The 23,054-nt window shown below is 57.5% G+C and overlaps 1 protein-coding gene across 1 annotated transcript in view; it reads left to right on the forward strand.

Annotated features, from left to right (window-relative positions):
• Positions 1-22,648, forward strand: part of ATP2C2 (ATPase secretory pathway Ca2+ transporting 2) — a 71,391-nt gene extending 48,743 nt beyond the window's left edge. Inside the window, exons 12-29 of the mRNA XM_077754176.1 lie at positions 2,665-2,738; positions 3,155-3,304; positions 7,584-7,708; positions 7,829-7,926; positions 9,008-9,109; positions 10,137-10,226; positions 12,684-12,785; positions 14,382-14,538; positions 15,458-15,628; positions 16,333-16,430; positions 16,522-16,572; positions 17,715-17,881; positions 19,022-19,090; positions 19,181-19,297; positions 20,486-20,633; positions 21,334-21,432; positions 21,549-21,690; positions 22,528-22,648. Coding sequence (XP_077610302.1) covers positions 2,665-2,738; positions 3,155-3,304; positions 7,584-7,708; positions 7,829-7,926; positions 9,008-9,109; positions 10,137-10,226; positions 12,684-12,785; positions 14,382-14,538; positions 15,458-15,628; positions 16,333-16,430; positions 16,522-16,572; positions 17,715-17,881; positions 19,022-19,090; positions 19,181-19,297; positions 20,486-20,633; positions 21,334-21,432; positions 21,549-21,690; positions 22,528-22,646 — 2,079 coding nt within the window. The 3' untranslated portion in view covers positions 22,647-22,648. The remainder of the gene's footprint in view (positions 1-2,664; positions 2,739-3,154; positions 3,305-7,583; positions 7,709-7,828; positions 7,927-9,007; positions 9,110-10,136; positions 10,227-12,683; positions 12,786-14,381; positions 14,539-15,457; positions 15,629-16,332; positions 16,431-16,521; positions 16,573-17,714; positions 17,882-19,021; positions 19,091-19,180; positions 19,298-20,485; positions 20,634-21,333; positions 21,433-21,548; positions 21,691-22,527) is intronic.
• The last annotated feature ends 406 nt before the right edge of the window (positions 22,649-23,054 follow it).

The raw sequence follows: 23,054 nt of genomic DNA on the forward strand, positions 1-23,054 counted from the left end.
TCCAGGCTACCAACCAGGCTGTGCCGATTGGCCTTTGGCAACACACCAGACAGGATCAGCTTGGTGCTGTGGATCTAAATTTAAGTCTTAAGCCTGAATATCCCCCATGGGGCCACGCCGGCCCCTTCACCCACTCCTTCCTGCTGTCTCCAGCTCTAGCTTTGATGGTGTGTTCTTCCTTTCCTAGCCTTCAAGGTCAGCCAGAGCCTGGCCCGTAGCAGATTCTCAATAAACACTTGTTGAGTGAATACGTCATAAAGGAACCGACCGACACCCCACTGCCCATAGCACCGGCAGTGACGGCGGGGGGGTCCATGTGGGTCTCGCTAACCCAGAGGACGTTTGTGGGACAGACAGCGGTCCCTTCTAGCAACATTTCTGTTGCGCCTCTGGCCACCGCGATGTGTGAATTCGCTTACTGAGTGTTTTGTGGCATGCTAGACACCGGGAGAGGTTTGGGGGCCACCAGGATGAATCAACATGGCTTAGACCCTTCAGAAGAGCCCAGGCTAATAGGAAAGACGCACTTGAACAAATGTGGACCATGATGGTCGTGGCTGATCTCGAGTGGGAGAGCTGGGAAGGCTGCAAGGGGGACGTGGCATTAAAGTGGGTCTTGTCGGATGCCAGGAATTTGCCAAGTGAACCGAGAGGGATCAGGGTTTCACGGAGGAATGGAGGGGATCGCCACTCCTCTGCGACTTATAAGCAGAAGTAAAGCTAGCAAGGTGGTGTGGTTAAGAGGATGCGATCTGGGGTCAAGTGTCCCGGTTCCGTCGTGCGAGGGACGCACCTGCTTCCCTTTACTTCCCTGTCCCCGAATTCCAGCGTCTGGTCGCCTCTCCAAGTTCAGCTTTGGATTCAGTGCCCAGAGTTGGCTAAGTCGCGAGCTTTGCTGTTTTTGAGCGCCTCTCTGCCATCTTCCCTCCCTCCCCACCCGGTGTTGTCCTGCAGCGGTAACGGAAGCTGGGTCTTACCTTAACTGGTCACATCCGAGCTCAGCTCGTGGGGCTCTGAGCTGGGGCAGCATGTTGAGGCTGGACTCCTGCTCGGTGGCAAGGAGTGGGACATGTTAGTGACGTCTGTCGGCGGAGACACGAAGGGAAGGAGGCCTAAGCATCACCATTCACTCGCCATCCTTGGGATCGCGTATCGGTCGGCCGTCTCTGGCAGAGCAGAGTGCGCACGTGGCCGTGGCCGTCCGGAGGCCTCTTTGGTTCTCTAGCTCAGGGACTGGAGAACTCTGACTCCTGGACCGAACTGGGTCGGCCACCTGTTTTTTATGGCCCACAAGCAAAGAATAGTCTTTACATTTTTAAATGGTTGGGGGGAAAAAAATCAAAAGAACACTATTTTGTGACATGAAAGTTCTATGAAATTCAAATTTCCAGCGTTCGTCAATAATGGTTTTTGAGAACACAGCCACGCCCGTTCACGTGAGACCTGTGGCCTCTTTCTTTCCCCTTATGGTGGCCCAGTTGAGTTGCAGCGAGAGACCATAGGGCCCATAAAGCCAAAACCATTTGCCATCTGGCCTCTTGGAGGAAAAGCCTTCTGGCACCAGCTCTAGGCAGTCTGCGTGGCCGGGACGAGAGGGCGCTGTGACGGGGACTGTGCTCTTTCTACCTCAGGAGCCCTACGAATGAACACCATGTAGATGTGCGTTCAAGGCCAATGGTCAAGCAGATCATATTAATGGGAGGAAATTTCATGTGGTTTTTTTTTGGGAGGGCGGGGGCGGGGAACCACAAAGATGAAATTTGTTGTTTTGCTAAAGAAAAGTTCCAAGCCAGAGGCTCCGGAAGGTCATTGCCCTAAGCCATTCCTCCCCAAGTTCATTAGAACTTAAATGGGCACGTCCACGGCCAGGCCCACGTAGCCTGTTTCCTCCGTAGTAAATATTTCAAGAACTGCTCTAGCACAGCAGGGGCTTTGGAAGCGGGTTCTGTGGGTCCCTGGTGGGGGGGGGAGGGGAGGCAAGGAGGAGACGCAGGTTAGGAGGCAGCGGTGGGCTGGTCAGTGCCGAACCCCTTTACAGGGAGAGGAGTGATTGCCACCCTCTGAGGCGGGAATACCCTCGGCGTGGGCACTTTGAAGCTACCCCTGTGTTGACCTCCCTGAGCGTGGCTTTGGGAACGGATGCGCGTGGCCGGCCCCTGGGGGCCCCTGTGAGCACGCTCCAGCATTCGGCAGGGGTCCCCGAGGTGGGGTCGGGGCCCGTGGCTGGGGCTGCGGACTCCCCGCCCCTGTTTCTAATAGCGTGGCCCCTGCAAGCTTTGCATCTGCATTCATTTACCTGCCAGCTGAGAACTCCTTTGACTATTGCCACTAATTACAGTCTGGAAAAAAATGCTACCAAATCAGACCTTGTGACCCCCACCCCCCCACACGCACAGGCACACACCACGCCTGCCCAGCCTCAAGCCTGCGCTGGCTCCCTGTTCCCTCCCAAACAGCTGCTGTGGCTTAGCACGTCCTCCGAGCCTCAGTAGGCGACTCAGACTCGCACGCCCTCCCACCTCTTCCGTTGACGACGGTGACACAGCCAACCCCGGGGGTCGGCCCCGGGCCAGGAGCTGTGCTGAGCCCTTCAGGTGGGTCGATGCATCTTAAATCCTGAAACAACTCCTTGAGGGAGACATGGTCGTTATCCCCACTTTACAGATGAGGACACTGCGGCCCCAGAATGTCCCCATTGCCAGACGTGTCGTGGGCTTTCACGCGCCCCGGGCCTGCTGGTTAGTAAACACTGGGTGAATGAAATGATGAGGGAGAAAACTGAAGAGGGGGCACGTTTGATCACAAACACGGCAGGACGGAATCCTCTGAGAAACGGACCCACGTGCCTGTCCCCGGAACACCTGTCATCTGACACGTCGGACACCACGGGGCAGGGGGGAGGGAGTCTCAGCACAAACAGCCCCCAGGGGAGTTCTGGAATCCTCTGTAAACGTTTTCTAACAGCCTGAGAGGAACCCACCGGCTGATCGTTTCTTTCTCCACCGTGAGCCGGCTTGGTCCTTTCCGGAAAAAGGCAAACCATTCTTTTTCGCAGGTGCAGAAGGGTCTTAAAAAGAACCAGGGGGCGTCACAAGTACTTGCGGTTCCTACCCATGGCCTCAGGCGTACATTCCTGAGATCCTTTGCGGGAAAGGAGTTTGAAACACCCCTGCGCGTCGGAGGTTGTACACGTGTGTGCGTGCGTGCGCAGACGTGCCCTTTTTGTCTCCTTCCCAGGCTTAATCATGTTCACGGGCTGGCTGCAAGGGAAGCAGCTTCTCAGCATGTTCACGATCGGGGTCAGGTAAGGGCACCGACCTCCCCTCGCCAGGGCGCCGCGGGAGGGCGGGGTGCGAATGCTGCGTGTCTCTTCCGCTCCCTGATTCTGTGACTTTGGTCTAAACCCAGCGTCCTGACGTGAGCCCTGGAGGCCAGCCTGCCCCACATGGCGGTGCCCTCACTGCCTCTGGGGCGGGGCAGGCCCTCTCCCCTGCCCCACCCCTTCCTAGCCAGCCCCCCCGCCCCCCCCGAGTGCCCGCTGATGGTTTATTCCCATCACCCGGGGCTGACGGCACCAGATCAGAGTTTGCGGGCCGGTGGGGAAAGTAAGCATAAACACATCAAGTGAACATTAATAAAATAATCACCACTTACGATCGAGGCTACGGAGGAAACAATTGCGGAGGGAGTACAGGGGAGGTAGGAAGAATGTCCTGGAAAGGTGGCCTGGGAACATCCTCTAGGGGTGTTGAGGAGGAGGCTGCTGGAGCTCAGGGGGAGGCCCAGCCAGGCGCGTCTGGGGACAGCAGGGACTTGCTGGGCTCCTCGAAGTACGAGCAGAGTCCCTCAGGGGACGAATCACCAGCCTTTTGTGGGCCCCTTTCCCTCCCGATTCTAAATAACATCAGAATTCCTCTCCACACGCATGCCAAGCCATCGCTGCTATTTTTTTGGAAAAGTGTTGGCCATTCTTGACGTAGAGATGGGAGTGAAGCCCCACTTGCTGAGCTGCGAGGGGCCCAGGGGGCATAGGCAGCTGGCTGCACTATGGAATGTGGGTTTCGAGATCAGGGCGGGCTTCCTGGAGGAGTAGGTCATTGAAGAGTAGGGATATCTGAAGGCAGCCTGAGGACACAAGGTCCTGAGGAAAGCTCGTTCCGCGCCGGTCACAGGTGCACTGACTCGGTGGGTCTGGGGGACCCTGAGACTCTGCGTTCCTAACCAGCTCCCCCGGGCGCTAATGCCGCTGTAAGTGGTAAGCCCGACTGGGTCAGGGCTCCAGCAGGAAGCAGGGCCAGGGAGGAAGGCTGAGCCACTGATAAGAGTGTTCAGGTGACTAAGCCTTCAAGGGCAGGCGTGGTGGCCGAGGGACAGAGAAGCCTGAGCCCTGGGGGACTCCCGGAAGACCCAGGCCACTCCGAAGCTGTGACGCTTAGAACCTCCTCCGAATAATGACACGTGCCATTCCCATCTTGTACACGGTGGAAAGTTCCGTGAGCCAGAGACTATTACATATTTCCAGGTCAGTGTCAGAAGTGGGCCCTGCCCGCCCTCCCCAGTGCCGTTGGTTGGTCACTTCTGGTCCCCAGTCCCTTCCACCTGACCTGCCCTACACCCACGTTCTACTTGCCCTTCAGAGGAAATCTACTCTGTTCGTTTCCCCCGTGACTTTGAAGAGACCAAGGCTTTCCAGTTTTGAGCAGACTGAGCTGCTCGAAACCACTGAATCGGAAGGTAGAAAGAGCAGGGCAGCCAGTAAGGAAGAGATTCTCCGAGGAAGTAACATGAGAATCCCCCTTCTACACACTTTCTCTTAATTCCCTCTGCCTCGAGTGACATTCACAGTGATCCAGAGGAGACTCGCTTTTCCTGGTCCATGTGCGTCTTTATTAGTTTGGGGATTAATTTTTTATTATTCTGCAAGCATCCAAGTAATGCAAAAACGCCCTTCCCAGGCCATATGGGGGGCAGAAAGTACCGTCATATAACCCTCTGCAAATGTTTGCTTAGCTGGTCTTGTCTGCTTGTACCATAAAACCAAGAAAGCCTGCTTGCTGTCACCATAGAAACCGGGCACGGTCCTTTGACCAAGGTCAGTAACCTTGGTTCACATAACCGGCCCCTGAATGCTCCTTTGTCTTGGGGGGGGCGGGGAGTTACCACTCGTGCACCGTATTTCTTCAACTTCAGACACACATTCTCTTTCACATTTTAACTTCTCTGAGGTCAGACTGCTGCTTATCAGTGATGTGACAAGGGGCGCCTGGGTGACTCCGTTGGTTAAGTGTCCGACTCTTGACTTGGGCTCAGGACACGATCTCATGGGTCATGAGTTCGAGCCCCTCATCGGGCTCTGTGCTGACAGCACCAGGCCTGCTTGGGATTCTGTCTCCTCCTCTCTCCGCCCCTCCCCTGCTTGCTCGCTCTCCAGCTCTCTTTCAAAATAAATAAAAATAAACTTAAAAAGAAAACAACAACCAAGCAGGTGATATGATAAGAAAGCACCGTGTGGTTACCTGGCAGTATATTTTTTGTGTTAGCAGTACACAGATAATTGTGCCTGTCACCATCAGCCACATCTGAGCTTGGATGAAATGCGATAGCCACGTGTGACTTCCGCGAGCTTCCTCTGCCGGGCTTTCTGAATATGAACCAACCCACATAGAAGGCTCACTGTGCGCTGGGCCCGTGCAGCTCCAGACGCTTGCCACGTATGTGTAGGCATCCCTCGTTTTGTTAAAGTTTATTTATTTTGAAAGAGAGCAGGGGAGGGGCAGAGAAAGAGGGAGAGAGAGAACCCCAAGCAGGCTGTCCGCGCGGAGCCCGATGCAGGACTCGAACTCGTGAACTGTGAGATCACGACCTGAGCCAAGATCAAGAGTTGGATGCTTGACCGACTGAGCCCCCCAGGAGCCCCCTGTTTTAGTGCACTTGGCAGATTATATTATTATATTATTATATTTTTTAGGGTGTTCTGTGATACAGCCTGAGGAAAACTCAGATGATTGTTAGCATTTTTGAGCATAAAGAGTTTTTTAAGATTTTATTTTTAAGTAACCTCTACACCCCACATGGCGCTTGAACTCACAACCGCAAGATCAAGAGTCACACGTTTACTGACTGAGCCAGCCAGGCGCCCCAGCCATAAAGTATTTTTAATTTAAAGTGTGTATATTAATTTTTTAGACACGATGCTATTGCAAGCTTCCTAGACTACAGTACAGGACACCTGGGGGCTCGGTCAGTTGAGCGTCAGACTTCAGCTCGGGTCATGATTTTGCAGTTCGAGAGTTCAATCCCCACGTCGGGCTCTGTGCTGACAGCTCAGAGCCTGGAGCTGCTTCGGATTCTGTGTCTCCCTCTCTCTCTGCCCCTCCCCGCTCTTTGTCTGTCTCTCTCTCAAAAATAAATAATAAATATTTAAAAAATAGACTGCAGTACGGCATAAACATGACTTTTTTACGCACTGGGAACCACAGGGTACATTTGACTGGCTTTACGTGGCGGTCGCTGTATTGCGTGGTCCCGAACTGAACCCGCGGGACGCCGGAGGTGTGCCTGCCTTCCCTCATTCCTGTTTGTTCCTCCAGCAAATATTTGCTGAATGCCTGCAGTGCTCTGCTGATGCCCTGTGCCCGCGGTGACCCGGGGTGGGTGCGGCACGGCCACGCTCACGCCTCGGCCCAGAGGCACCTGCTCACTCACGCCAGCCCGGCCCCGTCTCCAGCCTCCCCACTGAGTTCAGCGGGATGTCCCACACGAGCCCCTGGCCTCATCCACGCCTGCCTGAGTGTGGGATGGAGAGTCCGTCTGCCATGACGTTCCTGCCGCCGAATCTGAGCAGAAAGAGCCCCTTCTTAACATCCTATCACATGCTGACGTGCCGCCCACAGGAAGGGGTCCGTGGGCTTTATCCCCATTCAGTTTCCCGAGAGAAGCTCCTTGGTCCAGCCTGAATCACATGTTCTCTTCTAATCCAATCATCCATGGCTGTGGGAGGTGGGGTGACTGTGTTCTAATCCAATCAGCCTTGCCATGGGGGGAGGGGGGGTCACATGGTATAGGAAGAGTTGGAAGGATACTAATGAAGTGAGCAGACACCCGAACACGAGGCTCCCATAGGCAACTGTAGTGTCCCTGTACCTCCTTCAACTTTAGTTTCCTTGTCTGGCTCTCTAATCAGACCCTCTGAACCAAAAAATTCCACTTTCTGCTTCTTGCCTAATTCTGAAAGTTCCTCGCACAGGACCCAACGACTTTTCTCTTTAATAAATGACAACAATTTAAATGCAAAGGCACTTAAAAGAGGCAAAACAACTGAGGGACTACTTTACGCTAAAGTGTGGATGTCTGATAGGGGCAGGCCCTTCTCAAGAGCAGGGTTTTGCAACAGGAGAACTTAGAGCAGTGGATGCTGAAGAAGGAGACAGGTGCATCATGGGATTGGGAACAGACACTGGAACAGGGGCGTTGAGGAGCCCAGAGATGTGCTTCCCCCGGTAAAAGCGTTGCCGACCCCAGTTGGGATTCATGTCATCCTTAAGCGCATGTTAAACGTGACCCATCTGGGCCTTTTGATCCAGCCTGGCTGTGGCTGCCATTCCGGAGGGTCTGCCCATCGTCGTCACGGTGACCCTGGTCCTGGGAGTGCTCCGGATGGCCAAGAAGCGGGTCATCGTGAAGAAGTTACCGATCGTGGAGACGTTAGGTGAGGCACTCTGCCTGTTGAATTCCTGTAAATGGGGTTGAATGCAGCCTGGGTGTTTCATTAGCCTGAGCGGTGATGGTGATGATTTGTCTCCTATAAACTGGGGTTTTCTCCTGCCAGGTTGCTGCAACGTCATCTGCTCTGACAAGACAGGCACCCTGACGGCCAATGAAATGACTGTCACCCAGCTGGTAACGTCCGATGGGCTCCATGCCGAGGTGAGCCCCACGCCAATTCACACGGTCCAGATGAGGGTCTATCCTGCCAGCCCTTTTCCTTCCTCGAAAAAAAGCACACAGAACCTTCTAGAAAGCAATAAGGAAGACACAAAAATGGGTGATTGTACAGTTTCCTTGCCACAAACAGCAGCAAGGAATGTGACCGAGTTAAGGGTAAGGGAGCCACCTTTATTTTTTACAATTACCTGTTAGTAATCAGCACATTACATAATGTAGAAGCTGCAGACAGTTGCCCATAATCCCGTGTGATAAACTGATCGTGACGGTCACTTTGGGTTTTCAGTCTCTCTCCTGTACCTCTGGCACCGTTATCAGCTCGTGGAACGTGCAGTTTTGTTTCCTGCTATTTTTTTTTCACAAAACTTCTAGACCGAGACGTCAGTCCTGGCAGCTGACGGGCCAGTGGCCATTGTTGTCAGTAGCATTTTGCAGGCAGACTGCTGCGTCCTTTGGCTCACGTGCCGTCTGTCGATGGCTCCCTTTATGCCCCAGTCACAGAGCCGAGTGGTCGTGAGGGACTGCGTGGGCTGCAAAGGCTTAGGTATTTGCTGTCCGGCTCAATAAGGAAATGTTTGCCTACCTCTGTTCTAGAACAGAAGCTCTCTTTGGTGCTATCACTTTGGTTTTTTTTTTGTTTTTTTTTTTTATGTCTTATTTGCTTCTGAGAGAGAGAGAGAGAGACAGTGTGAGCAGGGGAGGGTCAGAGAGAGAGGGAGATACAGACTCTGAAATAGGCTCCAGGCTCTGAGCTGGCAGTCAGCACAGAGCCCGACGCGGGGCTCGAACCCACGAACCGCGAGATCATGACCTGAGCGTAAGTCGGACGCTTAACCACCTGAGCCCCCCACGCGCCCCGAGCTTGTAGCAGTTTCTAAAGCGTGGCGCTTAGTGAGGTTTTCCGATTAATCCACAGTGTGCAGGGAGTGTCCTCACGCTTGAGGCCTTCTTCGTGGGTAGGATTACGTCCTTGGGGTGGATCTCCCAGAAAAAAGATCAGGGGACACGCGGGGGAGTGTATTATGGACACGTGGGGACATCCTCTCTGTGGCTCTGCCTGCAGGTCAGCGGAGTTGGATATAACGGCAAAGGCGCCGTCTGTCTGTTACCCTCAAAGGAGGTCATTAAGGAGTTTAACAACGTCTCAGTGGGGAAGTTAGTAGAGGTGAGTGTCAGAGCCCCACGGTGGAAACAGACATTTAAAAGGAGCTGACGGGTATTCTCTCCAAAGTCCAGAGGGAGGAATCGCTGTTGGGCCAACTGGTTGGGGTGTGGCCGCGTGGCCCCAGGGGTCAGGCGTCACAGGGGCCCAGGAACAGATGGGAACATCTGTTAAGCCCTCCGTACTCCTCCCTGCCTGCTGGAGAGGCTTTAAAGAAGCGCCTTACCCAGTAGGTGTTCACTGAACTTGGCCAACAAACCTGTTCAATTGCTGATACGAGTCCTATTAGCCATACTCACGCCCCCCATACAGCCAGTGCCCTCCGAGGTCCGAAGCGAGCAGCCGTCTTCTAGAATTTTTAGTGAGCTGTGAAGGTCCCACCTCACTGGTGCCGCTTAACTATGCAGAATGGTCCTGGAACATTCTGTAGCACCCCTTCGAGGCCGAGGCTGGCCCTCTGATCTCAGTGTGCAGATTAAGAAACGGGCTCATAGAGGTGACGGGGGTGCCTGGGATCGCCCAGCCAGTGAGGGGGGGGAGCTAGGATTCACCCCCCTGCTCGCTTTGTATGTCTGTTTCTTTTAAGTGTCCTTTTTAATTGAGAAGGACAGTCCTAGACCACAGAACTCACCCCTGTAAATAAGGCGTACAGTTCAGTGGTTTTAGCGCCTTCACAAAGTTGTGCGGCCACTGCCGCATCTGATGTCAGGGCACTTTGTCACCCCGAGCTGGGACCCAAACCCACAGGGGGTCCCTCCGTCACCCCAGCGTCCCCATCACACCGCCTCGGGACCACAGCGTTCAGCGGAGTCAGTGAAAACTCACTGTGTTTATTTTGAAGAGCGGGGACTCTGGTGTGTTTTGAAGAGTCAAGCCTGCCCCTCACGCCCGCCCCGGCGCTCGCCCCCAGCCCGGGCCAGGCCTTCACGTGTGGCTTGTTCACGTGCCTGAGTGAGCCCAGGACCCCGAGGGGTGCCAGCTCCGAATAGTAGCTACAGACATTCAGAACCACCCCCCCCGCCCCCCGCAGGCGGGCTGTGCGGCCAACAACGCCGTCATCAGGAAAAACGCCGTGATAGGACAGCCCACGGAAGGCGCCCTGCTCGCCCTGGCAATGAAGGTAGGAGCCCCCGGACGGTCTGCGCCGGCGGCCGGAGCGCGGTCTCTCGGGGCTGGATTAGGGGCGGAGTTCGGGCTCCTGCCTGGGGAAGCTTGGTAATAAGGGAGAAAGTGGCCCCAGACCTCCTTAGGCTGTCGCCGACTCGCGGAGGGGATGGGATCTGAGGTGCCTTCCAGAATGTTCTGGAACATTCTGCATGCCTCTAACCCTTCCCGGCAGGAATGCTCGGGCGCCCCGTGGCTCAGCCCCCATGGAGGTGCTGGGGAGACAGGAATGAGACCCGCCGGCGGCCCCCGAGCTCATGTGGGAAGACCCCTTCCTTTTAGGGCATGTGACTGATCGCAGGGCTCCGCGGTCAGACCCCGAGGCTGTGACTTGGGGAAATGCCCCCACCCTGTGCCCAGAGCCGGGTGTGGGGCGGCTACCCCGGGGGCTGGAGGGGCGGGCGGTGGGCCGCCAGGTGCCTGCCTTGTGCACAAACGGGAGGTGTGATCACACCCCTCCCAGAGGGGTACAAGCCCGCCTCGGGGGGCGTGTCCTGCACAGCTGCCCCTCCTCCTCCTCAGCCGTCTGCCTCTCCCGCCTGCTGCCTCTGGTGCTGGGGCCCCTCCGTCTGCCCTTCCTCCCATGGCTGCCTCGGGTTTACTGCCCTTCCCTGCTCATCCAGGCCCCCAGGATGGCTTCCCCGTCCCTCCCCCAGCCCCAGGCGCCCATCTCTGCCAGGTTCAGGCAGACTGTGCTGCAAGGGCAGGGGTGAGGCGGGGGAGAAGAGTCACCCTTTTAATAAGTCCCTGTAGGGGCGCCCGGGTGGCTCAGTTAAGTGTCTGACTCTGGCTCAGGTCATGATCTCGCGGTTTGTTGAGTTCAAGCCCCACGTCGGGCTCTGTGTTGACAGCTCGGAGCCTGGAGCCTGTTTCAGATTCTGTGTCCCCCTCTCTCTCTGCCCCTCCCCTGCTCATGCTGTGCTTTCTCTCTCTCAAAAATAAATATTTTAAAAATTTAAAAAAAAATCCCTGTAACTGTAGGGGCACCTGAGTGGCTTAGTGGGTTGTGTCTGACTTTTAATTTAGGCTCAGGTCATGAGTTTGAGCCCCGCATCAGGCTCCATGCTGACTGCACAGAGCCTGCTTGGGATTCTCTCTCTGCCTTTCCCCTTCTCTCTCTCTCTCAAAATAAATAAACAAACAAACAGAAAGCCTCTCAGAGAGAGAGGGAGTCACAGACTGAAACAGGCTCCAGGCTCTGAGCTGGCAGTCAGCACAGAGCCCGACGCGGGGCTCAAACCCACGAACCGCGAGATCATGACCTAAGCGAAAGTCGGACGCTTAACCGACTAAGCCACCCAGGCGCCCCCAGAACCCTCTCTTCTTTACGTGTTACGCGGGCCTGAACGCCTAAGGGAGCCTGGTAACGGCTGACATGTACGAAGCGCCTCCCGTGACCGTGTGGCAGGCTCGGCGCTTATCACGTCCCTCCTCAAACCCGCCTCAGAGTTTAGGTCAGTGGCTCTGAACCGTCTCCCTGAATCAGTGCCTTGCTGGCTCCCCGGAGCTGCTGAAATCAAGGGCCGCAAACGGGGCGCCTGAAACAGCGGAGTTTACTGTGTCACAGCTCCTGAGATGGGGGCCTGGCCCCCCGCCCCTCCAACCGCGGCCAGTCGTCCTGGATGTGGACACACACTAACGGCCTCATCTTAATCGGCTTACGTCCCTCAGAGACCCTATTTCCAAATAAGACCGCGTTCACAGACACCGAGGGGTTAGGACTTCGGTGCGTCCGGTGGAGGGACTCGGTGCGAGTCACAAGACCCTCGGGAAGAGCCTTTTAAGACGTTTCTTGCCCCGATCACTCCCCGTGAGCTTTAATCCCACATAGAAACTGTGTGTGCGGGTACTGTGTGTATATATGTGGCTTATATATAAAGGAGTAGATTTTTGCCCCCTAAGAATCCATTTTCACCTGTTGCAGGGGGAGGGAGGCATGGGATGCATGGGTCGGTACTGGTATACAGTTGGGGAAACTGAGGCTCGGAGATGGCAAGTACCTGGCCCGAAAACTGTCCACGAATGTGAGGCCTGGCAAGGACCCCGGGCTGTCACAGCAGGCCCCTGCCCACCGACCAGGCATTCTTTTGGGGGAAATTGCTACATCTTTCAGTCCGAAACATTTCTCCTGGAAGGAGCCCACAGGCTTTTGTTTCTGAGCACGTTTTAGCCAGAAGCTGCTGCGAAATGAGCAGCTGGTTCTGCCCCGGGACCAGAGAAAGGAGACTTTTTTTTCCCCCGAGTGGAACGTTGGAAAGCAGGCGGCCTTTCTCGGCCTTTCTCTGCGAGCTAAATGCTTTGATTTCTCATCTGCCGGAAATGGTTTGAATAATGAATAACAGAAGCGGGCTGAGCTTTGCATAGAGACTGGTTTAGGATAACTCTCGAGGGGCACTGCCTTTGATTTTCCTAGATGGACTTAGGGGATATTAAAGATTCATACGTGAGGAAAAAAGAGATTCCGTTCAGCTCGGAGCAGAAGTGGATGGCAGTAAAGTGCAGCCCCAAGAATGAGGTGAGTTTTCTTCTCTGCCCCTTCCCACCCTCTCCCCGACACCCCAAAGACCGCAAAATACAGGTGTGAGGCGGGGAGGGTTGAAACCTCCCCCTGCTTCTGCGGAGTTTCAAGTCCATGAGCGTACACTCAATGGCAATTAGACTTTCCGAACGGTAGTTGACAAAGCAGGCTTCCCAGGCCGGCAGCACCCCGTGGGGATCGGTTAAAAATGCAAATTCTCGGGGCGCCTGGGTGGCTTAGTCGGTTAAGCGGCCGACTTTCGCTTAGGTCATGATCTCGCGGTTCGTGGGTTCGAGCCCCGCGTCGGGCTCTGTGCTGACTGCCAGCTCGGAGCCTGGAGCCTGTTTCGGTCTGTGACTCCCTCTCTCTCTGACCCTCCCCTGCTCGCGCTATCTTTCTCTCTCTCTCCTAGAAATAAATAAAAATCTTTAAAAAAAAAAAAAAAATGCAAATTCTCAGGCCCCACCCAGAACTCCTGAGTCCGAAATCTCAGGAGCGGGAGCCAGTGGGAAGCTGTGCGTGCGGGGAGTTCCATGCGTGCGCCCGCCCTTGCCAGCAACGCTCTTGCTCACTCGGAGGTCCGTTCTTCACATCCCGGTGCCGAGCTCTTGACGAGTATGAGTGCCTTTGACCATCACCGGGTGGGGACAGTCCTGCATGCCTGCAGGGGGTCAGGAGGCGCATCCCAGCATCCACCACAGAGGGTGTGACCCGTGAGCTCCCGCGTCACACACGCACCCTTGTGTGCAGCACCTTCGTATCTTTTTTCCTCCCCAAAGACAATAGTGATACATTCCCGTGGAAATAAATTACAGAAACGTGACTTAAATATGGAAAGTCCATCTGATCCCGCCCTTCTTCCCTTCCGACCCATCACCTCCCCAAGGCAACCCCCCTCAACAGTCTGGGATGGAATATTCCACGTTCTAAACACGTTTATGACAACACATGGTTTTAAAACAGGGTCGTGCGGTATAAGCGTCTAATTCGCTTCTCTCCCTTACAGGGATGCCTCAGGCATCTTTCTGTATTGGTTCACGCAGGCTCACGCCCCGCCTGCCATGGGCGCTCAGGCGCCGTGCTAACCGGGGACAGAGTGTGACCCGCACTGGCAGGTGCCTTCCACGCGGACCTCACTGTGGCAGGGGACAGAGCCTAACAAACAGGCTCGTTTGGGTTCACTTTTAGGAGTCACATGCAGGGGCGAACAAAACAGAAACGGCACCTGCCCTTGGGACGCAACACTCCCGATTTAAATAGCAGTCTAGCGATCCGTGCCACACGTAAAGGCATCCTGGTGGCCTTGGTGTGACTGATTAACGGAATGTATGGGGCGCTCTCAGTGACGTTAACAAGGGACTTAACATACAGCACGCGTGCGGATCAAAGATCAGCCTCAGCCCTTTTATGGGCAACGTGGTGGCCCCTCGTGTGGCTTTCTGTCATTTGTCTAACCTGTCCCGTACTGGGGAGCGGTAACGATCCGCTATAAATAACCCTGCCCTGAACATCTCTGTGTGCGTGAGGTGACAGTCACCAGACGGCCCGACAATCCCAGGATGGCGGGCTTTTTTCTTGTCTTTCTTTTCCAAGGACCAGGAAGACATTTACTTCATGAAGGGGGCCTTCGAGGAAGTGATTAATTACTGTACCACGTACAACCACGGAGGCATCTCCCTGCCACTGACGCCCCAGCAGAGAGCCTTCTGCCAGCAGGAGGAGAAGAAGATGGGGTCGCTTGGCCTGCGGGGTCAGTACCTCTTACCCCCCAGCCCCGCGCTTTAAGTTTGCACGTGACATTGACCCTTCAGGTGCACGAATGCGGGGTCCTTAGGAAGGGGATCGGTCAGAACGGCAGTCAGGATCGTGCTGATGAAAGTAAAGCAAGTGTGGAATTCACGGTCACGTGAAAGGCAGGAGCCCCGCACCCCCTCCCCCACACCCATCTCCGCCACCAAATGACACGCGTTAGTCCCGACGCGGCTCGTGTGTGTGAGGACGGCCGGAGCCTCCCTCCTGAGTTTTCTGCCGGACGAGTGGGGCGTCCCACGGACACCAGTGTTCCCGATCAGTCGTCTTTCTCACCCCCTGTGGGAAAACCCGCAGCTCTTCTCAGCCGAGGCAGACAGGCAGACGTCCTTGGCTGGCTCCAGTTGAGAACACCAGGGACGGCGCCTTCCCTGGTGAGCGGAATGTGAACACGCCCGTTTCCCACGCTGCTATTGGTCAGCCTGGCCCTTTTCAGAGGAAGTATTCGAAAACGCCCTGGAACGCTGGGATTCCCTCTCTGGGGAGAGTGAGAAGCCTCGGGCTGGGTCTCGGTTGCCTTGGTTTTTCCCTTCGGGGAAACAGAAATGATCCACTGGTAGCAGCTTGCCGGCAGGTGTACGGGGTGGGATGTCACAGTTTGCTGAGGCCGAGCTTAGCAGGGCGGGGGGGGGGGGGGGGTTACCTGCACCTGGTCCCGTGGAACCAAAGTCTCACTTTCTGCCCCTCCCAGCGTCCCTCCATTTCTCCCTGCGGTCGGCCGACCCCTGGGAACATCTGTGGCTTCCTTTCCTGGTCCGGGAATGTCGTGCCCAGGCCCCCCTCGGGCCTTGGAGGGGCCCGGCCGACCGGGGACGCCCTCGGCCCACGGTGGACCTTCGTGGCTCTTGGTCTCTCCTCAGTGCTGGCCCTGGCTTCCGGACCCGAGCTGGGGAGGCTGACTTTCCTGGGTCTCGTCGGAATCATCGACCCTCCGCGGGCCGGCGTGAAGGAGGCCATGCAGGTCCTCTGTCAGTCGGGCGTGTCCGTGAAGATGATAACGGGAGATGCTGTGGAGACGGCGTCAGCCATAGGTGAGCGGGGCGCGGTGGGCGCCGGGCGGGGAGCGGGGCCGCCCGGTGGGGCAGGGCGCCGCAGCCCACCTGCCGTGTGCGCGCAGAGACTCTGGGTTCACGGAGCGGCGCCCCCCACCCCCATCAGACATGGTCGTCTCTAATACATCGGCAGGTCCCCCGAAGGGGGCGGACCTCCCGTGTGCGGAGGGCCTCTCAGCCATGACCTTGACCTCACTGCCTCTTCCCAGGCAGCATCGTTGCCAGCGCCGGGTTCTGGTCCGGTTCCGTGTGCCCTGGGCGGGCCACTGAACACCCTGGCCTCCAGGCTCTTCTCCCTCGGGGGGGGCCGCCACCCTCCTCCTCTCACTCTTCTTCCTCATGTCTGGTTCTCCCTGCTCTGTCCCATGGCGCCCGGTGCTCTGAAAGCCTCAGAAACTCTAGACTCAGACAAAACCCCGTCGGGTTCCAGTATCGCCGCTCAGCAGCTCTGGGACCTGGGGGGGTGGGGGGGCGTCACTCCCCGCCTTTGCCTCATCTTTCAAGCAGGGATAATAAGGTCTGTGGATGGAATGGGCATCATGTAACGTAGCAGGTGCTCGGCGGGGGGTAGCCACCGTGGCTTTGCTCTGCTCATCGTCTGCAGCCCAGGCAGGGGCTGGTGTCAGGCAGGGGGAGTGAGGGGCAGGAGCGAGCCCTCAGCGCGGGCTCTGCACACCACGCAGGAAGGAGTATCGGCCTGTGCAACGGGACGCTGAAAGCCATGTCCGGGGAAGAGGTGGACAGTATGGAGCCGAAGGAGCTGGCTGACCATGTCGGGAAGGTGGGGTCCTCCCAGGGGGGCCGCGGGGGGATGGGTGGGGGCAGTTCCAGCTCCAAGTTCACGGACTCTCCTTCTGCGTCTCTGTACCCAGGTATCGGTCTTCTTCAGAACCAGCCCAAAGCACAAGCTCAAAATCATCAAGGTGAGCTGTGCCTCATGCGTCTATTGGGGTCAGTTCAGGGTGGTGGCTGTGCCCCAGGGTGGGGGTGGGGGGTCCTGGGTCCAAGCTGGCACCAGCCTCGGCCGTCCTCAAGTCGTGCTTCCATCTCTGGGTCCAGGACAGCTGCCCCAGCCCCTGGGAAGGGGAGAGCGGGGTGACCTTTGCCACACACACCAGAGACCAGGGCAGGAATTGGGGGTGGGGGAGCGCGGAGGGAAGAATAAAAAGCGGGTTGCCTCTGTTAGTCAAGTGCTCTGGCCTTATTGCTGTTACTGAACTCCGGGCCTCAGTGTCCCAGGCTGTAAACTGGGGGTAGGATGAATGACATCAGCCAGTTCACAAGGCGAGTGAGGATTACGGGAGGCCGGGCGGTGAGGCTCTGGGCACACGGCGGGTGCCCCGTGGAGAGGGGATGTGATTCTCTGCCCGTGCCTGGGCGAGGGCCCTGCTGGCGCTGGGTCCTTCACGTGAGCACCTGAACGTCCGCTCTCGGGGCGCCTGGGGGGCTCGGCCAGTTAAGCATCCAACTTCAGCTCAGGTCGCGATCTCACAGTTTGTGAGGTCAGGCCCCACGTCAGGCTCTGTGCTGACAGCTCAGACCCCGCTTTGGATCCTCTGTCTCCCTCTCTGCTCCTCCCTTGCTCGCTCTCTCAAAATAAGTGAATTTTTTAAAAAAGAGAAAAGACAATGTGCTTTTATTCTTTATGCTGTTTGGGGGTTTTTAGTTCTAGGGAGTCAGTCTCCATGCAAGTTATTCCTAAGAGGAAACATTAATACTTCTGGGGCACCGCATGGCCTCAGGGTAAGTTGTTGACTTCTGTTTGTTAGTGGAGAACACGAATGAGCCCACGCAAGGGTGGGCGCGGTCACACCCGCGGGCCTAGTGCAGGCTCTCCTAGGAGAGACTGCCGCCCCCACTTGGCAGATGGACAAGCTGAGGCTCAGAGGTTCGGGACTTGCCCGGTTCCCACAGCGGGTGCAGGTGGGGCTGGGACTCAGACTCGGGCCAGCTGACTCGAGAGAGAGGCCTCCGCCGTCAGCCATGCAGTAAGAGAGGCACAGCCTCCAGAGGGGAGGAAGTTTCTGGAAGGGCTGCAGCCTTCACTCACCTCCTGTCTCCAAAGGCTTTGCAGGAATCGGGGGCCATCGTGGCCATGACCGGGGATGGCGTGAACGACGCAGTCGCCCTGAAGTCTGCGGACATCGGGATCGCCATGGGGCAGGCGGGGACAGACGTGAGCAAAGAGGCTGCCGCCATGATCCTGGTGGATGACGACTTCTCGGCCATCATGTAAGTGGTTCCGTGGGTGTTTTTCAGCCCACGGTCACCGGCTGCTAGGGAGACAGATGTCCCCAGGTCTGCACCGCACTTAAAGCAGGGGGCGCAGGGCGCAGGGGGTGCTCCAGACCGTGCAGCAGACGCAGTGCACAGCCTGCGGGTGCGTCTCGCGGGAAGCGGGTCAGGTGCACGGGCGGAGGCAGGCACCCGTGCGGGGAAACGCTAGGCCCCAGACCCCAGCTGCCCACGGTGAGGGCAGGGAAGCCATTCAACACCACGTTCTGAGAAACATTTTAAAGACGCAGGGAAGCGCTCACACTGTGGTGGTAAGCGGGAAACACGAAGAGTGAGTATGTGCGGTTTGAGGCGAGGGCCGTGCGTGTGCGTACATTTCACGCGCTGAGAGAGCCGGGGCGGGAGTGTCTGTGGGTTGTTCGCGCCGATGGGATCTCGCGCTTCCGAGATTACAAAACGCCTGTTTTCCTCTTTTCTCTGTTTCCTTAATGAATTTGCCTTCCCTCTAGCTCTCGTTTTAATTCGTTCTAATTAAGACTTTATTCATAAATACATTATGATCACGGGGGGATTGGCAGAGGAGTCTTGCTACGCCTGGTATCAAAAATCTGAACAAAAATTGAAGTTTGGTGTGATTTTTGACTTTATGGGGGAGTCTTTTCTTTGTAAATGGATTCGCCTTAGGAGTCCTAAGCCCACTTCCCCCTTAGTTTAAAAAAAAAAAAAAAAAAAAAGGCCTGAGAAGCAGTTAATAAATAAGTCTAATTTTAGTTCTTTTGCAAAAAAAATTTGTAGGAAAAAAGTTTTCTGCATTAGTGACTCAAGATCAAGTTCTTTAAGGGACTTTTGCAGAGTTTTCTAAAAATACCGAGGGTGGCGGTTTCAGCCCCCTAACTCTCGCCCTCCGTGTCACACGCCTGGGTCTAATCAGCGGGTCCAAGTGGCTCTGCTGTGCCTCTCGTCACCAGTGACTCTGCGTTGCATTCAGTGCTCAGGAGTCCAGGCGCGGGCCGGAGAATAATCCGCTGTCTTTGCACAGAAGGGACATCGCAGCCACCGGTGCCGGTCAGGATACCATCATCCTGTGCAGCCAGCGAGGGGCCCTCTTTGTGACACACACTCTGTCCCCTCTTGCAGGAATGCGGTGGAGGAAGGCAAGGGGATTTTTCATAACATCAAAAACTTTGTCCGGTTTCAGCTGAGCACGTAAGTGGAGGCCGGCGTCTCCGAGGGCTGTCGGGGCTGCGTGTGCGTCCGGCGCGCAGCCGTCGACGGTGCCCCGCGTGTGCCCCGCAGGAGTATCTCGGCCCTGAGCCTCATCACTCTGTCCACCGTGTGCAAGCTGCCCAGCCCCCTCAACGCCATGCAGATCCTGTGGATCAACATCATCATGGACGGGCCGCCAGCGCAGAGGTGAGGCGCCCGGCTGCCGGCGAGGCTCTGCCCACCCCTGCATGGAGTAGGGGACGCTGCGGGGAAGACAGCCTGCGGGATGCCCTGGGAGGAGGCACCTGCGTGGGGTGAGAGTGGGGGTTCTCCCTGGGTCCCTGCATGGCTCAGGCCCTCTCTTCACGTCACCATCTCTGAGATGTCCTCCATGATTACTCCAACAGCAGCCTCCTGGCTCTCACTCACCTGACCCTGCTTTATTTTTCCCTGGAGAAAAAAATACACACATACGTCCTTGTTTATCTGGTTATGACCCCTCTCTCCCGTGTGCCAAGGTTTGGGGTTTGTTCCCTGAAGCGTCCCCAGCTCCTAAAAGGGTGCTTGGCACACAGTAGGTGGTCAGCGAGTTATTTGCTAGGTGGATGGATGAGACCGGAGTGGTAGGGGAGCTGAATGGTGCAGGAGAGAGGGTCCCCTTTGGGGGCAGGGAGACAGATGTCCATGAGCAAGCAGGGCGCTGTGTGAGCACACGGTACATGCTGTTTATTGTACAGGTGACATATATGTTATGTATCACATCACCCACATATAACATACACATGTGTGCGATACGTATTATATACATTACAATTATTAATTCAACCGTCACAATTATAGCTGCTGAGGGCCCGGGTCCCACTTTGTCCCTCCACGCCCAGTGGGAGGGTCCCTCGTCACAGGCCGGGCACAGGCCAGGCGTGAAGGGGTCTGTAGCCCGCTTACTCCGTGCCCCGCGCCCCGTCTTGTGCTGGTCTACCCCGGTCCCGCTGTTTCACAGTCGGCTGGTGGCGGGGGTCCCTCAGTGGATGGGGGAGCCCTGTGGTGGGCAGAGTTTCTCCAGCCCTCTGGGCGCCCCCTGGTGATGGAAACTGCGTGATCGTGAGGGGTGCCAGGACCGCCGTGGGGGCGGCTCGGGGTGGTTTTCCTCCGCCGAGCTCAGGGACGGGTGGATGGCTGCCCCTGGGACCCAGGCTCGTGGCGGGGGGGGGGGCAGAGGATGTGAGGGGCGGGCTTCCGGCAAGGACAGAGAGGTCCCCGTAGGAGTGGGGCCAGCCCAGGCTCCTGGCGACAGCCTGGGGGCACGTGGCCAAAGCCCCCTCCTCGCTGTGTCTGGTTTCCTGAAATGACCTTTCCCAGTGGTTGACGTCAAGGTCCCTTGTCCTGTCCAAGCAGCTTGGGGGTGGAGCCGGTTGACGACGACGCGCTCCGCCAGCCACCGCGGAACATCAAGGACACCATCCTCAGCAGAGCCCTGGTCCTGAAAACCCTGCTGTCGGCCGCTGTCATCATCAGCGGGACCCTCTTCATCTTCTGGAAAGAGGTGAGCCGAGTCCTGCCTCACGCAGCCGGTATTTGCTGAGCCCTGTGGTGGGAGCCTCACAGCTGGCTGTGCGCCGAGCACGGAGGACACGCCTCGCCCACCCCCCGGGTGCATGGGGCTCTGGCTCTGACCAGGGACACACGTGCACGGGGTTGGGGAGGGGGCTGTCGCTGAAGGGGAGGGGGAGAAGGTGGAAGAGCAGGCCCCCCGGCAGGGAAAAGAAACCCGAGGTCCCTGACACTTTCCATCGTCACCAGGAAACAATTGCAATCTGTTAAAAGGAAGTCCCGTCTTGTTCCCTGGAGGAGATTATTTGAGGGACCTTATGGGTCACCCTGTGGTGGCTCAGGTGGCCCCCGTGCTGCACGCCGTGCTCGCGGTGGGGAACCAGGCATGGCCAAGTGCGGGAAGCGGGGACAGGACACCGGACCCCTGCACATCTCAGTTTCTCTCCAGCCCTGCCTCCCCCCCGAAGGATCGGCTTTGCTTTTCCCAAATTGGCATCTGCGTTATGAAGGGACCTTCTCTTTACCTGTGCAGGGTTCAGGTGGGGGCAGGGGGGCAGCTCGGAGTCCTGAGTTCGTGGGTCCGGGACACTCCCCCGTTACTCCAGCTGCCCCCAGCCTGGGGGTCGGTTCCTGGTGGAGCCGCTGTCTGCTGGGTGGCCCGGACCCGCCCACCCTGTGCCTCCGTCTTCCAGATCCCCGCCGACAAGGCGAGCACCCCGCGCACCACGACCATGACCTTCACCTGCTTCGTGTTCTTCGACCTCTTCAACGCCTTGACCTGCCGCTCCCAGGTGAGCCCCGGGCTGCCCTCGGCCACAAATGCCGCAGCCCGGGTGGGCGTCCGTAAGCGTCGCCAGCTGTGCTGTGGCCTGTGACCCGGCCGACACGCGCCCTTCTCCCTGCACAGACCAAGCTGATATTTGAGATCGGCTTCCTGCGGAACCCCATGTTCCTGTACTCGGTGCTGGGCTCCCTTCTGGGGCAGCTGGCCGTGATTTACATCCCGCCCCTGCAGAAGGTCTTCCAGACGGAGAACCTGGGTGCCCTCGGTGAGTGGGGGGGACAGGGGGACATGAGGGGCAGCAGAGGCGGACGTGCAGGTTCACAGATGCAAAGTCGCTAAGTGTGCCTGGCCAGCCGCTCTGATGGGGGCGTGGAGCACATGGGGAACCAGAGGACGAGGCACCTCCACCAGGAAGGCCACCAAGGGCCTCCCGGTCCCCCGGTCCCAGGTCTGGCAGCTCCGAGCCCCCACAGCACGTACGGCATGGCCCGGGGGCTGCGTCACAGTGGGCAACAGTCTGGGCTCACTCTGCCCCCGCTGGCAGGGGTCTAGCGGGTCTTGGTGGGAGCAGCCACCCAGCAGCTCTTGCTAAAAACGTGAATTACCGACCGCGGCTGTCCGGGGCCCCGAGCCTGCCTGCTCTGGTGTAGAATCCTGGGGCGCCCCGCCCCCGCCCCCCAGATCCAGCCTCTTCCATGTGACCTGCCCGGTACCCTGGCCGCCTCTGCCCGACGCTGAGATGACAGCACAAGTGGGAGGGGGGGAGGGGACAGGGCACCTGAGCAGCAGCACTGACCGGGGCCACTTGCGGGGTGGGGAGGCCCGGGCACGTCCACAGGTCATGACACGGGCCAGGCAGAGGTGGTGGGCACAGTGCTCAGAGCCCCGAAGGGGGGGGGGGGGGNGCGGTCACACACCCCCAGCCCTGCCCTGAGCCACCTGGAGAGATGAGGGGTGTCTGCCCCTCCCGGGAGGGGAAGGTCCGCTCCACCCCCGTCACCCCTGGGTTCTCTCTGACTAAAGACAAGACATAAGGAAGGGAGCTCGGGGTGGGGGGGACACCCCATGCTCTGACCCCCATTTTCTTCTCACCTTTTTGCAGATTTGTTGCTTTTAACCGTACTGGCTTCCTCCGTGTTCGTTTTCTCAGAGCTCCTCAAGCTTTGCGAAAAGTTCTGCTCCAGAGCCGGCAACGCCCAGACTCGCCGGGAAGATGTATAGCGGCCCCGNTATTCTCCGTGTCTGCCTGCATGTTTGTGCCCCGGCAGCCCTGGCGCGAGAAGGATCCAGGGTCCCAGCGTGGGGCCAGTGCCTCTGCTCCCTGTGAAGGGGGGCGTGGAGACGNCAGCCTTTCGTCTACAACCCACCGCGTCTGGGGCGAGAAACAGGCCCCGATGGCCTCAGTGAAGGGCTCCTCGGGACCCAGGGTGCTTCCCAGCTGCCTGAGCACCAACCCAGGGCTGNGAGGGACTGGATGCCGCTCACTCACCCCCCGAAGGCAACCTGCCGTCTTCAGAGTCTCCCCACGTGCGTGTCCCTCGCACCTGGAAAACATCTCACGGGAACATCTAGACTGGTGTTTGACCAGCCGGGCCCCGCGGCCTGGCCAGACGGACACGCGCAAGTAAC

This window comes from Crocuta crocuta, unplaced genomic scaffold (genome assembly GCF_008692635.1).
Source record: "Crocuta crocuta isolate KB4526 unplaced genomic scaffold, BGI_CrCroc_1.0 scaffold61, whole genome shotgun sequence".
Taxonomy (NCBI): Eukaryota; Metazoa; Chordata; class Mammalia; order Carnivora; family Hyaenidae; genus Crocuta; species Crocuta crocuta.